General features: G+C 48.5%; 1 protein-coding gene across 1 annotated transcript in view; it reads right to left on the minus strand.

Moving 5' to 3' along the window:
• Positions 1 to 15,957, minus strand: part of LOC147678645 (uncharacterized) — a 432,022-nt gene that overhangs the window by 124,133 nt on the left and 291,932 nt on the right. The window contains exon 7 of the mRNA XM_086946616.1: positions 2,608 to 2,715. Coding sequence (XP_086802742.1) covers positions 2,608 to 2,715 — 108 coding nt within the window. The remainder of the gene's footprint in view (positions 1 to 2,607; positions 2,716 to 15,957) is intronic.

Genomic DNA, 15,957 nt, shown 5'->3' on the forward strand with positions numbered 1-15,957 from the left:
CGGAATGCAAGTATGCCCGGGACGTTGGAGCCTCGTGGGCTCTGAGTACAAAATGGCCCCAACGTTGGAGTCCCCCTCCTGGGGGCTCGAAAACAACTGCGGCACCCAAGAGCCTCTCAGGCTCTAAAGAAAAATGCGGCGTTGTTGGAGTCCCTCCTGGACTCAAGAGAACAAATGCCCCCGGGAGCCTCGGGGCTCAAAATCAACAATGACCCAGGTTGGAGCCTCTCAGGCTCGAAATACACAAATAGAGCCCCGACAGGCTCTGAACTATGGAAGGGCTGGGGCGGCCCGCTGCCGCGTGGGGCCGCCTGGGAAAACTAACCGGGCCAATTCCCAGCTCCCCTCTGCTTACCGGGCTCCTGTCTCCTGCGGCTGTTGTTGCTACGGGACTCTATCCTGGGGACACCGAAGCTTCGCCTGCTCCTCCGGCTATGTCTCCCTCTCACCGGCGGGTCGCTGTGCGGGAGCTTCCGCTCCTCGGGGCTCCTGCGGTGCCTCTCGGCAGCTTCCAGAGGAGGCGGGGTGGGCTCCCGGCCTCTTCCTGCTGTCCCGCAGTCCCGCCCCCGGCCTGCCTGACCTCCGGTTCGGGCGCCGGGGACAATGTCGGGCAAACAAAAGGTAGGCAACCTCTTTAATTTAACTATAAAGCGAGGTGGGCCCTCGCTTAGGCAATAAAAAGAAATCGCTGCAAGGTCCCTGGCGGGGTGGGCACCCGCCAGGGATTCCAAACTTGGCAAATAAGAGAGGAAAATGCCGGGTGGGCACCGGCTACTAACAGAAAGCGCTCCCAAGGCGCTAGGGGGAGAATCACAGCGCTCCCAAGCGCTAGTGGTAAAATAAAGCTCTTCAAAGCGCTTGATGCCCAGAAGTCCAGGGCAAGTCACAGCCACAAAGTCCTTTAGGAGGTGGGGGGGGGGCAAGGCTGGGCCTAGAGCCAGCTCACAGGGTCCTCCTAGGCAGGGAGGCAATCCCCAATGGCGGTCCTCCTGGCGCCCAGCAGCAGCCCCCCTCAGGAAAAGGATCCAGAAGAGAACAGTTTGTGTGGGGACACAGCCCCTTTTTATATACAGCATTCCTTTGTCTTTGCTCAGGGTGAGGGGAAAAAGCAGTCGCAGCTGGTTTGTGAGCACTCTTGATATGCTCAGCCCCTCACTCTACTCACTGGCAGGGCTAGGGTCATTAGACGCTCCACAGGGGGCGAAGCCAGCATTGTGTGGGGGAAGCCCAGCCCTATTCAGGTCCCAGGTGCACTCCTCCCCAACCATCAGCATGCTAATCTCCACACTCACCACCGGGGCAGACCCGTCCAGACTCCTGGACCCAGGCTCACCAGCCAGCTCCAGCTAATCACGTGCCAGCACACTCACTGCACACGCACACCCATGTCTAGAAGTGGCACTTCCACACTAGATACATTCACGCCGCACGCATCATTGCGCAGCATTCAATCACACGAGACCGCACATACCAAACTCGAGCCTGCACACCTCACGCATCAGGAACTACCAGGGACACAGACATTCCCCATGTGGGAGGGCAGGTCAACCTTACCACGCACTCAGAGTGCGCACGCACTTTCCACTGGGACACAGTGAAAGTGCGCAGAAACCAAAAATCACTACCACCAATTCACACTCAAAAAGCAAAAAGTTTAGGGGTGAACCTGCAAGAAGGGCCAAGTCCAACAGGCGATACCTGGTATAAAATAACACAAATCCAAGACTCTAAAGTAGGACTTCTCATGCCAGGCTCTGAGACTCTGGAACTTTCCACCTGAAGATCTGAGGACTAATAACTTACTGCATTTGGGAAACACCTGAAAACCCACCTGTTCAAAACCTATCTGTAAATTCCTAGCCACCTCAGTCCAACTCTAATATCCTGATTCCTGTAATCGTTCCATTCTTTTCACTGTATATTCGGTTATCTGTAAAGATCTCTGCTGCCCATGGCAATAAATAAATAAATCTACTGTAATTATGGCCTAGTACTTTGCTGTCACCTGACGAAAAGAAACAGGCAGTCTATAGATGGTAATCCTGAGCTTATTATTGTATATTTACACTGTTTTGGTTGCTTTGTCTAACAATTTATCCTTTAACAAATTGATTGATTAGGCTTCAGAAAGAATAAAGTAAAACTTCAGATGATTGCTTTGGAAAAAGAATAACTTCTGTACAATTTTATATTGATACCTTACTTATTCGATAACGTTATTTTAGATGTTGCTATTCAGCTGGTGGCTTCTTTTTCTAACATGTTTCTTGTTTATTCTAATACTGCTTGTTATCAAATTGAATAAAACTCTTAATAAACAGATAAATAGTTCTTTTGGAGGCTGTGAATATAAAATATGAATGTAAGATGCAAACAGACTGCTAAATGGAACTGTTTGCTATTGACATTTCCCCGCTTGAGAAGTAACTACATAGCTGAATATGAGCATGTTACCTTGTATCTGCTTCTTCTAAGCTGCCAGAGCCAAGAAATTGTTCCTTACCATCGTATGCTCCCCATACTGGGGCTTTCAGAAGATTGTGCAGAGTGGCTGGCCCCCATTGTTGCTGTGCTTAAGAACCTGAGACACCAGGTTATGTTGCATACCTTTTAGCTCTTCCATTAGACTTCCTGAAGCCTGTGAAGTCTGTTTCCCCTGGGGAGTTCCATGCCTGAGTCGACGAGCGGAACTTGAACGCCTTGACAGGACAGGAGCTGAAGTCGAAGAAAGAAAAGCAAAAGGTGTTTAGGCCTAGCTAGAGTTTTCTAAGAGCCCATCATCTGTGAGTACCCTTTGTTTTTAACAGGGTCTTCTACCCATGCCCTGCGACTTCCTACTTAGGACTGTTTTTTTAACTGTTAGAAATTGAGTTTCTGGTTGGCAGAGGTATGCACACTGTCCAAGCAGGAAACACAATCCTAGTCAGGGTAAATGTAGTACACACTACAAGTTTACCTGTGCTCACCCTCTGGTAGCTTGGAACAAAGTAGTCAGCCTAAACTAAAGAGGCAATGTGTAAAGCATTTGTGAACTCATGCACAGTAACACAGTGAAACACCACAAAAGTACTCCACACCAGATTAGAATCCTAGCCAATATTTATCTGAGTAAAACAAGACCAGAACAACAAAAATCCAACATACACACATTAAGATATGAATTTTGCAAGACTAAATCAAAATGCAGTGCTTAAAAGTCAATAGCACCAACTGGGGCTATCTGGTCACGCTTACTTGGGGAAAATCCAAAAGTTCAGTCTGACTGCGATGGAGCACGGGCCGGATACAGGAGCCCTGCAGACCCGATGACAGTACCTTAGATGCGTCAATGCTCGGGACGATACGTTGAAGTCCAGTGGGGATGCGTCGCTGTTATAGGCGATGCGTCAGTTCTAGAGTTGAGCAACGTCGGTAATGCGTCGATGTCAAAAGCGCAGTGCGTCAGTTCCAAGGCGTTGATGCTAAACCGCTGGGCTGAAGGCAATGCATCTATTAGAAGCCAAGACGGGAATGCGACAGAGTCGGGACCGTGCGTCACAGACATAAGTGATGCGGTGTCCGAGACTCACGCAGCAGCGAATCTTCGGATGCACTCCATCGGCAAAGTCTGGGCTGCGTTGTAGGTCAAGGTCGTTGCTTTGCGCACTCAGCGAGTGGTGTCCACAGCTTCGGTGAAATCAGTGACAATGTGTCAGTTCCGAAGGACGCTTCAGGGTCGATATGTTGGTTTATTGGGTTACAGCTCCAAACACTCACTTCCAAGGTCCATGGACTGGCTTTGGTCCCACTTGGCAGAACAGGACTCACAGTAGAGGAGCTCAGGTGCTAGTAGCAAGATGCAGTTGAAGTCTTTGATGTCCCTGTGACTTCAGTAACAGGAGGCAAGCCCAAACAAGTCCTTGGAGAACGTTTAGACATGCAGGACGTAGAGAGCAAAGTCCAGTCCTCTCACTACCAGGCAAGAATCAACAGGCAGCATTCCAACACAGCAAATCAAGCAGCAAGGTGGCAGTCCCTCCTGGCAACACAACAGGTATTGTTCTTGGCTTAATGTCTTTAGTGCAGAAGTGTTCTGAGTATAGGGTGTCAGAGGTCTAGTACTTATGCCCATTTTAGCCTATGAAGTAGGGAGACTTCAAAAAAAGGTATTTGTAGTACACAGGACCCTGCCCTTTCTTGCTTTGGCTCCAGACACACTACTGGGGGGTATGCAGTTATTTGTGTGGGGACAGGCATAGCCATATTCAGGTGCAAGTGTGAGATCCTCTCTCTCACTCTAGCTCAGGAAGACCCATCAACCGGATGATGGGCCATCAGGATATGAAGGGCACACCTTGGCTCCCTTTGTGTGTGACTGTCTAGAGGGAATTCACAAAGCCCAGCCACCCTCCAACCCAGGCGTGTATTCTAGGCAGAGGCACAGAATGGTTATTGTAAGAAAATCCCAACTTTCTAAACGTGGCATTTTTAGCCCTTTAATTTAAAAACGAACATCACTGAAAGATGTGTTTTTAAATTGTGAGTTCAAAGACACCAAACTCCAATATTCTATCTGCTCCCAAATGGAAGTTACACTTTTAAAGTGTTACAAGGCAGCTCCAATGCTAACCTATGGGAGAGATAGGCCTTGCTGCAGTGAAAAACAAATTTAGCAGTTTGTCACTACCAGGACATTTAAAACTCAAAAGCATACGTCCTACCTTTGAAATACACTGCACTCTGCCCATGAGCTACCTAGGGCCTACCTTAGGAGTGGCGTATATGTAGCAAAATGGAAGGTTCGGGTCTGTCAAGTAGGTGAACTTGCCAAGTCGAAATGGCAGTTTAAAACTGTGCACACATTCTCTGCAGTGGCAGGCCTGAGACAGGTTCAAAGGGCTACTCATGTAGGTAGCACAATCAGTGCTGCAGGCCCACTGGTAGCATTTCAATCAATCAAATTAACGTTATTCTGCACACAGCCATAAAAGTTTCAACAAACAATTCAAATTTAAAATATACAATTCAAGTTTAAACTACATTCTTCTGTCCTTTAACAATATTATAAAAAAGATAAAATGTCCTAAACAAGCTAAAAAACATGATGGTACATAGTTGCAGTAATGACCATCAAGTTTAGTTCCTATTTAACATGAAAGAAATCCAATTCATTTCCTCATGCCCCCTTAGTTACTGTACTTCATTTCGTTTCCTAATGCCCATTGCTGATTTGATCAAATTGAATACTGCAGTGCAAATAACAGGATTAGTCAATGATTGCAAATATCTGAAGCCTTCTAAATATGTACATGGGCGAATATTCTTTAAAAAGAGCAACAAAAAACTGCTCCTTGGATCTTTATAAAGTGCACAAAAAAGAATAAAGCGCAAAGTGCTCTGGGTAGTTCTATTGTTGCATGGGCAAGGAATAAGGTTATCCGCCAACCCGGATTGTTTAGGAAACCATACTAGAAAGTGCAACGTGCTAAGACGTAATCTTGTAAAAAGAAAACGCATCTGGCTGTTCATGGTGAAGGGAAGGTAATATTGCTGTTTATGCATAAAAGATCAACTAGGGCCGTGTACCTCCAGTTGTAAATGGCGCATTTCTGCCCAGACACTATACTCCTCTTTAATTTTGCCCTTCGCATTAGTGGGGATGCTTGACGGGGTGTCAAAGTACTCACCCAGCCCAATCTGGAGTAACCTATCCCTCACAAACCGAAGCCAAGGAATCCTCAGAGACTTGTCCAAGTTAATAGAGTCTTCGATGATCTGCCTGGAAAACTGTGACTTTTCTGAGGCCCAGATGTTGGCCCACAAAAGCAAGGGGGCAGCGTGGATGTGATCTTCTATATATTCCATCCCCACTTCTCGGTGAGAAAATGAGGTTGCAGCACTACAAGGAATCATCAACAGGCGTTTTATAAACTTGTTCTCTACCACTTGCAACGGGCAGCTTATTTGGTAGCCCCACACCCCTGCCCCATACAATGCACCCAACATGCATTTTTCCTTGTATAAGGTAACAAGCTCAGGCACTGGCTTGTGGCCTAACTTACAAGCAAACTTAAAAATCCACTCTACCGCTCTGCTTGTTTGCTGTACTCTAGCCGTGATCAGTGAATCCCATTTCATATCCTTACTAAACATGTTACCCAGATATGTAAACTGTTCCACCCTTTCAATGGACTTACCCCTAACGTTAAAACTTCTAGTTTTTGTCTTTTTTGGGCCGTATACCATTATGTAAGACTTTGAGAAATTAACCCTCAAGTCTAATGTCGCCATGAAGTTTGTAAAGGCGTCCAGGAGGCTGTTAGCAGTCAAAGTCATGAGTACAGTATTGTCCACGTACGAAAGTAGTGGAACTGGCTGTCCTTTGATGTTGGAAAATAAATTTTCTTACCTAATAAAAAGGCTTCCAAGCCATTTGTATATATTAAAAAAGAAAAGGGGCTAAAATGCACCCCTGCCAGACTCCTTCTGTTGAGGCAATAGGCATCGTCTTTTCCCCCTGTGAAACAAATTTTATGGAAACACGTGTGTTGGTATGTAACCTTTTGAGGAGCACGATTAGATCACTTTCAAAGCCCATGTCTGTCATTAGTGCCCATAATTTACCCCTGTTCACAGTATCAAATGCACAGGACAAGTCCATGAAGGTTAGGTGGATAGAACCACTCTTTGCTCTCATGTACTTGCCCATGATCAGAGATAAATTTAGGCACTGCTCTGTAGCTCCAAGTCCCCTCTGGAACCCATACTGAATTTTTTAAATGATCCCCCTGCTAGCCGCCCAGGTCTCCAGTTGGGCAAGGATTATCCTACCTAATACTTTAACGGTGGAGTTGATTAGGGAAATAGACCTATAGCAGGCAGGATCATTTCTGTTCCCTTTTGTGAACACAGGTACAACCATGGCCTCTTTCCAGGATACTGGGATTGGGCTGGTCACCACCGATTTAAAAACCTGAGAAAGCAGGGGTGCCCAAAGATTTATGTTTAACTTAAAAAGGTCTAATGGGACTCTATCTGGGCCTGGAACTTTCCTACTCATCCTCTTTGCGAGGCCTCCTCCGCCTCTGTCACCGTGAGGAGACGCTAAGCTCTACTGCCTGTGTCATGTCGGCCGGGAGATCCTCATTATACATCAACAACTCCCTACCATTTGGATTAAAAATGGGCGCAAAGCGTGATTCCCAGGTATCACCTAGGATCATAGACTTAATTTTTCCCACTTCTTCAGTGAATTGGGGACGCTGAATAATGGCCCAGAAACGTTTGCTATCTCTAAGAGCACTTGCTCTTTCCAAATCATCCCATGCTATGCGCCTCAACTCCTCTTTCCTTACGCTGATGGTAGTTTTATATAAACGTCTTGCATGTTTTATTTGTTCTCCATTACGGGGGTGTGATAGGAGAGCAGTTTAAAAAATGTTGTGGGCTCTAGAGCATTCTGCGTTAAACCAAAGTGTCTCGCGGTGGGGCTTAGGCCTAGATGGACAGGTTACTCTTTCAGATACATTAGAACAGAGCCGTTCATAGTTCTGAACAATCGTGGATGAGGAACAATCCTGCTCAATCCATGACCAGGTCTAAATTAGAATGGACTGTTTCTTCCTCAAAGAGTGTTGGATTTATTTTCCCCCAGCTTACTCTTACGCCTTTAATGCGATTGTAGTCAAATGAGCGACCATCACCCCCTGAGGTTCTTGCTATTACTTTTAGCCAAACAATTAATGGGTTGTGGTCACTTGCTATTTCCAAAGCCAAATGGTAATCACACACCAAAGAGCATTCCCTAAAAATAAACATAAAATCAATCGAATTTTCCCTACCCCGCCAACTAAAGTAGGTCACCGGACTGGAAAACTATTACTCAGACTGACCAGGTTGTATTCAGCGCATCTCCCTGCGGGTGTGAATGAAATGCGCTAAAGGCTGGTCATCTGTGTCCAAGAAACCACAAACTCTTTCGTTACTAAATTCACAAGATGTACAATTAAAATCCCCCACCCATAAAACACATAAAGGTTGCCACTTCCCAGAAACATTAGTGATTTCCATTGGCAGGGCTTCTATAACATGACAATTCCTTGGGTCAAAAATGTTATAGTACCAATTTTAGTAATCATGATCAATTGGAATCACTTAGAGGATCCTACACAAGAGACTTTTAGAGAGCTGAATCTAACTGAGAATAGGGTTACCAACCCTCCTTTTGCCCTCCCAGACAATGATGCTGTAGCAGGCACCTCAAAGGCCTGGTAACCGACCATCTCTATACTTTCTTTGGCCCACGTCTCCTGTAAACAGATGACATAAAAACCCCTGATGTATTCCATCCAAACCTCATCTGTTAGTTCAGAACGAATCCCTGCAATGTTCCAGGAGATTAACTTAACTAGGGGGTATAGGGTGGGCCAGATCCGTATCTGGTGGTAACACTGAAGGATCCAGAGGACTGACCAAGGGGTGTCTGTGACGACCCCTCCTCTTGGCACCTATTTTCGGGGGTTATATTTAAATCCACCGTACAAGGTGTATGGTTATTCCTATTCGCCTTTCCCGAGAGGCCACAACATTTATACTAATGTCTTTAAGGGGCTTTGATTTACCAGATGACACTTTGATCCCAGCTCCCCCTGCGTCAACATATGGGTGGCCCTTTAACTCATTATCCATGTACCCACTAGATTGTCTTGTTAGTCAATCAACCTCCATTAGGTCCGAGAGTATCTCATACCTATTTGGGTGAAAGGAGGAGGGGCATGTAGGGGTGTCAATAAGATGACTAGGCTGAGTGGGCAGCAGGCCAAGGGGCAACATCTGACTAGGAGGGTAAAAGAAACCCACGGGTCTGGCCTTTATCTGCTCGGTAGACGAGGCTTTCAATTTGTTAAGGCCATCATAAACACATTTTTTGTCGCTGAAATTAAGCATGACACAATACCTTCCAATACTTTTCCTGGTGCCACCAACCCAGCTCACCCACCTTGCCATAATAATGTACTCAAACCAGTTAAAACGAGGGGGGGCGGGGTTTCTAGAGCACCAATGACCCGCTTTATTTATAATGCTCCGACAATTTTCTTTTTGACTTGGTGATAACCTCAGGACCCCCGTTAAAATCAGGGTATAAGGGGTACTTTCTGGGGGTAGGTGTAACCGATCTACATTTCCACACCCTTCTGAGGTGCTAAGTATCAGACCATGAGGCGTGTGTCCCTATGAGGCATTATGTCCCTGGGGTGGAGCCTACTCCAAGCCCTTGAAATGGAAGTTTTTGGGGACGAAACTCCCTGGCCCTGGTGTTGACCGTGCTGGGGTGGGGGGGGGGGGGGGGGGGGGGGGTCACGGTCAGGAGGAACAGTAATCTCTCCTGTCTCTATCAGTGTACTAGAATTTGTAGTCTCTCGCATGACACTGCGAGGAGGAGGGATGACACTCGTGGTAAATGAGATCTTCCTAGGGGCTGCATCCTTGTAGCCTCCAACTGATTGCCCCATGGCCTTCGGCTGCACCCCTTGCCAATAAACAACTCTCAGATGGATTGATGGATTGTGTGAAGGGATTACATTTACTGGTACAAGGGCTTTACAAACAACAAATTGCTGATCCTCAATGTTGGTTAATCTCACCAAGATTGGTGCCAAAACTTCCTGCACTAAATTACTTAGTTTACCAAATAAAATATCAAGCCCATCCTGCCCATGGTTCTCTCTCCCTCCAGTAAATGGCTTAACAACTTTTCCTACAGTGTGGGTTTGTTTAAGTCTTTTTGTTGTAGGCAACTGATTATTCTCCTTGTGGACAGACCCCGCTCTCTCTGCTCGTTTCCTCTTTCCCCCATTCGTAGACGGTTTGCCAGACTCCTTTGGTATTGAACAGGTGCTGACTTTGCCTTCCCGTGGCCCTCTTGAACCACCCTGTAATAGAATAGGGACTTGAGGCCTGACCTCCGTTATGCTGTCCACTTTTTCAGTGTGGGAACATCAATTGTGCAAAATGGTTGATTATCAGACCATGCTTCAGGTGTGGGGCCAGGGAGAGTCTACGTTCCGCGCGCTCTATCTCCTTGTTGATAGCTCCCACCGCCTTTTGCAGGAAGCCATCAAGAGTGGTATCGGTAGTTTTCTGAGTTGGAGTGGGCTTTCGCTTCCCCATGAAATAATAAACAACTGCTTTTAAATAACAGTCAATCACAAGCTGGTACAATAGCAATTACCTTAGATGGTCCTCTGTGGTCCAGGCGAAAGATGACACCTTGGAGCCGCTTATAAATAGCCCGACTGACAGAACCGAGAGAAGGGGCCCAGCCTCCTCCGGGCTCTGACGGAAGTTACACTTGTAAAGTGTGCAAGGCTGCTCCAATTCTAACCTATGGGAGAGATAGGCCTTGCTGCAGTGAAAAGCGAATTTAGCAGTTTTTCACTACCAGGACATTTAAAACTCAAAAGCATACCTTATATCTTTTAAATACACTGCACTCTGCCCATGGGCTACCTAGGGCCTATCTTAGGGGTGGCGTATATGTAGGAAAAGGGAAGGTTCGGGCCTGGCAAGTAAGTGAACTTGCCAGGTCGAAATGGCAGTTTAAAACTGCGCACACATTCTTTGCAGTGGCAGGCCTGAAACAGGTTTGAAGGACTACTCATGTAGTTAGCACAATCAGTGCTGCAGGCCCACTGGTAGCATTTGGTTTACAGGCCCTGGGCACATGTAGTTCACTGTATTAAGTACTTATAAGCAAATCAAATATACCAATTAATGGGAAACGGGTAGCGTGGTGCAGAGCGGGCGGGCCAAACTCCGGAGGAAATGTGTAAAGCATCCGCGCAGCACACACAGGCGACACACAAGGCACACTACAAAAAGAGACTCCACACCAGGTTAGGGGAAAAACAGTAAGTGTATTGTAGAATGAACACATCAGAACGTAATCACAGTTGCATATACAATGTGCCAACCAGCACTGGGTAGCAATTTACACGGGAACTATTTACAGGGCAGCGCCAATCCGGCCGCTGCCAAACCATTGCACGTACCGTTAGGATAAATGTAAGTGTGAAGAATAAAAGGTAAAGTCCATCAGCATTAGCCTTAGGGGAAAAACATTATCAGCAGAACTGCAACATCAATAGCACCACAGCATTTTCAGAAGTTCATTATACCTAGCCTTAGCTACATTGCCATAAACCTAAAGCATTGTCAATCGGCATACACCTGTGGGCATAAACATGTGAATGTTAGGGGCACATTATGGACAACGACCATCAGGGTAAGGACCTCCACACATCTGCATACTCATGAGGCTCCTCCCTAGGCACACCAGGCGCACGAGACCGACACATGAAGCCTAGAAGGAAAACCTCCCTGCGTCATCATATCACCACCAAAGTATAAGCAGGGGAACATATGGGCATGGAATCAGCACTGCACGCCTAAATCACATTATATAAGTGCAACGCATATGAGGCATAACCACATTAGTAGGGATAATATTACCAATAGGCATAACCCTGGAATATCAGGGTAATGCAGTTAGGCATCATTACCTCAGCCTCCCATTAGGCATAAACCTATTGCAGTCCAACAGTCTTGGGTGTAACCTGTGGGCCTCAAATTAGCATGGGCCACCTTGGGAATGAAGTAGGAGGGAGCAACATGATCATAAACAACATTAGGTCAAACATAGTAATCGATTAGGCATAGATATTCGCATCAGTCACCATGGGCATGAACCCCTAAGCATGAGAGCAATATTCTTAGGACAACAACACATTATGCAGACCTCATACCATTAGGCATCTTCAAATACAATATGCACCAGTCAGCCGGGCAGGGCACCATTAGTGCCCTCTTCACTGAAGGCCCAATCGTTGCAACTGCCCACTGTCCGGCGGGGCAGTTGAGTAAGGGTAAGTCAGCCCCGGTTTAGTTGGAGCCCCCAAAACAACACTGGAACGTGGGAGCCCCCTCCTCTGGGGCTCAGGAATCAGGAACTAATGCCCAGCAAGACTTAAAAAAATATTCTGCCCTCGTGAGAGTTGCCCGCTTCTGTGAAGCAGCTGGTGCAGTCTGTTGCCGTGGGCACCATGTTGCAGCTGCCCACCGTCGCGGTGCAGCTGTAATGCACAAATCAGCACGGGCACTGGAGTCCCCTCATAGGGACCAACTGAGGGGACGGGCACAGACAATGTGCCCCGACACACTCCCCAACCACAGGACGACAGAGCTCCACTCACAATGGCTCCTCTGATTGACTCTGCGCCTAGCTGTTGCCACGGGACTTCCACCTAAAGCCTACGAGGCTCCGGTCAATCCAGGTGACACGCGGGGCTCTTCTCCACCCCGGGAGCTTGCTGCCTCCGCTGCACTTCCCGGGGCCCGGAGCAAGGTATCTGTAGGAGAGTAGGGTCTGCTATCCTAGGGTTACCCCAAATTTTTGCTTTTTGCTTCACTGATTTATGACTTAATGTGGCTGTGGGCCTGCTAATCAGACCCACAGCCTGCTGTTCTCTCTCAAAATTACAGCCAATGCACTCTAGGTGCATTACGAATTGGAACTGGTTTACCTTATTGGCCCCTGTAACAGTGTACCCTAGGTACCCAGGGCATAGGTGTTTCCAAGGCCTACCAGGGGCTGCAGCATGTATTGTGCCACCCCTGGCCTGGCCTCCATATTTGACACAACTGGCTGATCACTCAGCTGGGGTAAGTTGGTGTAATCACCTCTTACTTAGATATAGTATCTCTATATCTAACCTTAAACTGGACACATATGTTCCTATCAGCCACTCCTATGGAAGGCCTCTTCAATCCTGGAGGCAGAGTGCTTGGAAATATGTGAGATGGTGCTCTAGCATGAGCTGAGCCTGTCTGCAGCTGTCGGGAACCACTCCCTTAGCTGTTCGGGGATATTGCCATACCATAAACTGTTAAGTGCATTATAATCCTCGCGGTTATATGCTAACTTTGGTTTGGCTTTATCAAAACATGTCGAGTAAGGTGTCATACGATTTGGAATACTATCCCCTCGACAGTTCTGTCGACGGGGATAGCATTCCACCCTTCTAAAGGGACACGACATGTGTGTAGCCTTAACCCCGGTTAAAGTTAACCAGAGCCTCAGCATCACAAAATGGATGCTCCCACCACAGACACAAGTCTGACCTCCTGTTGCTGGGAGTCCTTCCAGCGAGGGAGGCTTAGACAAAGGGTTTCCTGCCTTGGGAGGTGCGAGCACCACCCCAGACAGGATTTTGTGTATTGGGTAGGACAGGGCTGAATAGATTGAGACATGCCCGGGGCACACAAGGTGTCCCCGTGCATAAGCCAGTCCAAACCGGTCCTGGGACTTTCCAGACCCAGGCCTGGCGAGGAGCTGGACAAAGGAAAGGGGGTGTAACTGCCCCCCTTCCTGGTCCTACCCAGAGGAGGGACCTAGCAGGTAATCCACCCCTCAGATTGGGAATAACAGTGGGAGCAGTGCCATAGCACCTCAGATCATCCTGAATCAACTTTAAACGAGGAAGACGACTGGACTTCGACATTCTGCTGCACAAAAGACTGAAGAGCATCTCCCTTGTGGCCTAGGAGTGGCCACCCTGTGAACACAGGCACCAACCAGCGAATCAACGTCTGCTTTGCCGCCGCCTCCCGCCTGAGCCCGAGCCCAGAGCCTGACAAGATCCAGACTACCAGACTTCTCACAGCCCGATCCACAGTCCCTGCAAAGAAGTGACCCGTGGAGGCACCGAGAGACGTGGGACCGGACATCTTGGAAGACACCCGAAGAGCTGACTGCGCAGCATCAGAGGCACCCTCGACAATGTGCTTTGGGGACTGAGAACCCCCACCACCGAGCAGCGCTTGCACCAAAGATCAGCCCCCCAGCATCTCCACGATCTGCGTGGGGCCCTTTTGCATTGTGCCACTCGACGCGCCATCCCGACCACTAGCCACGTGGTCAGCGGCCATCTTGGCGACGAACCGGAAGAACTACACTGCAGGTCTGGTTGCTCCAGACTTGCCCTCGCTCCTGTAAAAAGGAGCACCCACTCTGACCTTGCTGGTCCGAGTGATAAGCCTTTTTTGACTCCTGCGTGGCTTGCATTAGCCAAGGCCTGTTTGCTCCGATCAAGTTGCCAACACTGCCAACAGCGAGAAGCCTGCGTGGGACAGCTCGTGACCGACTCCTGGACGTCCTCGACCCCCGGTGTCCATGTGGCTGCAGAGAGAAGCTACACCTCAACGCCTGTTTGCACCCGACATCGCCTGGTTCCATCCTGGTTCCATGGTTGCCACTGGCTAGTGACTTTGAACATTGTCCCCTCTGCTTTCAGGTCTTCACAGCTTCAGATCCACCCTTGTATCCACCGGAACTCTTCACCTCGAGCCGCCTGCAGCATCTTCAGCTCCAAGCACCATCGACCAGAGTGACGAAACCCGACACTACTTCGACCCTATGCACCCGCTTCCTGTGGGTGAGGTAACTCAGCAACGCCGGTGTTCCCACACTGGTACACACCTCTAGGGCCTGTGTCTTAAGTTTCAGCTTTCTAGGTCACTCGGAAGGTTCAGAACTAACTAACTTTCTAACTTTTACGCACCATAGACTTTGCATTGGTGAGTGTGTGCACTTTAAACACTGCACCCGAGTCCCGCGGGCCTTTCCCGACTTAGTCACTGCTAGTCCCGAATAGCTCCAGCGATTCCCAAGGCCCTAGGCCTGTTTCCCTATCGATTGGTATCTCTTATACCACTTTCTTAGTATATGGTTTAGGTGGCCCCTAGGGCTCCTCCATATTGTGCAACTTTTGTGTATTTTAAACTGTGTTTTGTTTAACGCTTGTGCTTCTGTGCTCATAAAGAGTTTAGGGGATATTTGTAGTTAATAAATATATATATATTTTCAATATATATCTGTGTGGTGTCCTTTCATTTGGTATTCAAGGGGGTTGTGTATGGTAATACAGCTGGCTTCATATGCCTTTCAGAGTTTAGCCTAAGACTGCTTTGTCCACGTTACCACTAGGATAACTGGTCTATAAGGTTGACTTACAACCGATCATCATAAGGGTTGCTTGACATGGTACAGGGTGATCACTAGAATTAGTGAGCATCACATACCAGGCCAACTTCTCACAGTATCCGTCGGCCCTGCTACCACCAGCACCCCTCTTGTCTTCACCCAGGGCCCCCTCCCGGAACCCGGGGGTTCACTGAGTAGACGCGCGGGGCTCCCCTCACTGCATGGGAGCCCTGCTGGAGTGCCGACTTCCTCCGGCCGCCGTCCAGTGTGGGGTGGGCTCCCGCCTGGATTCTTCTTCTGGTCGGCTTCCTGTTGCGAGGCGGGACTTCGCCTCAGGGGCTCCATACAGTGCCAATCACAGCGCGGCTCCCCATACGTCACGGGGAAGCCCGCACGGCGCTCCTGGGCCGGCGGCGGTGATTTCCAGCAGTTTCTCGCTTCCTCACAGAGGGGTAGGCTCCCTCCTAAGTATCCGCACACGCGCGGGGTGGGCACCCGCTTTCACTGGCATTGAACCCGCGGGGTAGGCACCCGCTGTGGGAAATAAAGTGTAGATGCGGCTCTCTCCTTTTTCATGCCCCGGGCTGCGGCGGTGATTTATTTCTTGGCGGCAATTATGCGGGATGGGCACCCGCAAAAGGCAGTAAAGTGCGGGGTAAATGCGGGGTAGGCTTCCGCTCTGTTTAAATAAGCAGTTCTCCCCAGCCTCACCCCGCCGCAGGCGTCACACGCTCCTCACCTCCTTCTTCTTCTTGGGGGGAGTAAGATACAGCGCTCACCATACGCTGGAAGGCATAGTCCATAGAAATATAGTGCTTTCACAGCCCAGCGCTGCAGAGGATAGACACGCCTCTTCTCCTGGCACTTTAGATGTAACGCTCACGAGGCGCAAGGTCCCACCAGCAGCCTCAGGGACAAAAGACAGCGCTCCTCACCTC

Source organism: Lissotriton vulgaris, chromosome 12 (assembly GCF_964263255.1).
Source record: "Lissotriton vulgaris chromosome 12, aLisVul1.2, whole genome shotgun sequence".
Classification (NCBI taxonomy): domain Eukaryota; kingdom Metazoa; phylum Chordata; class Amphibia; order Caudata; family Salamandridae; genus Lissotriton; species Lissotriton vulgaris.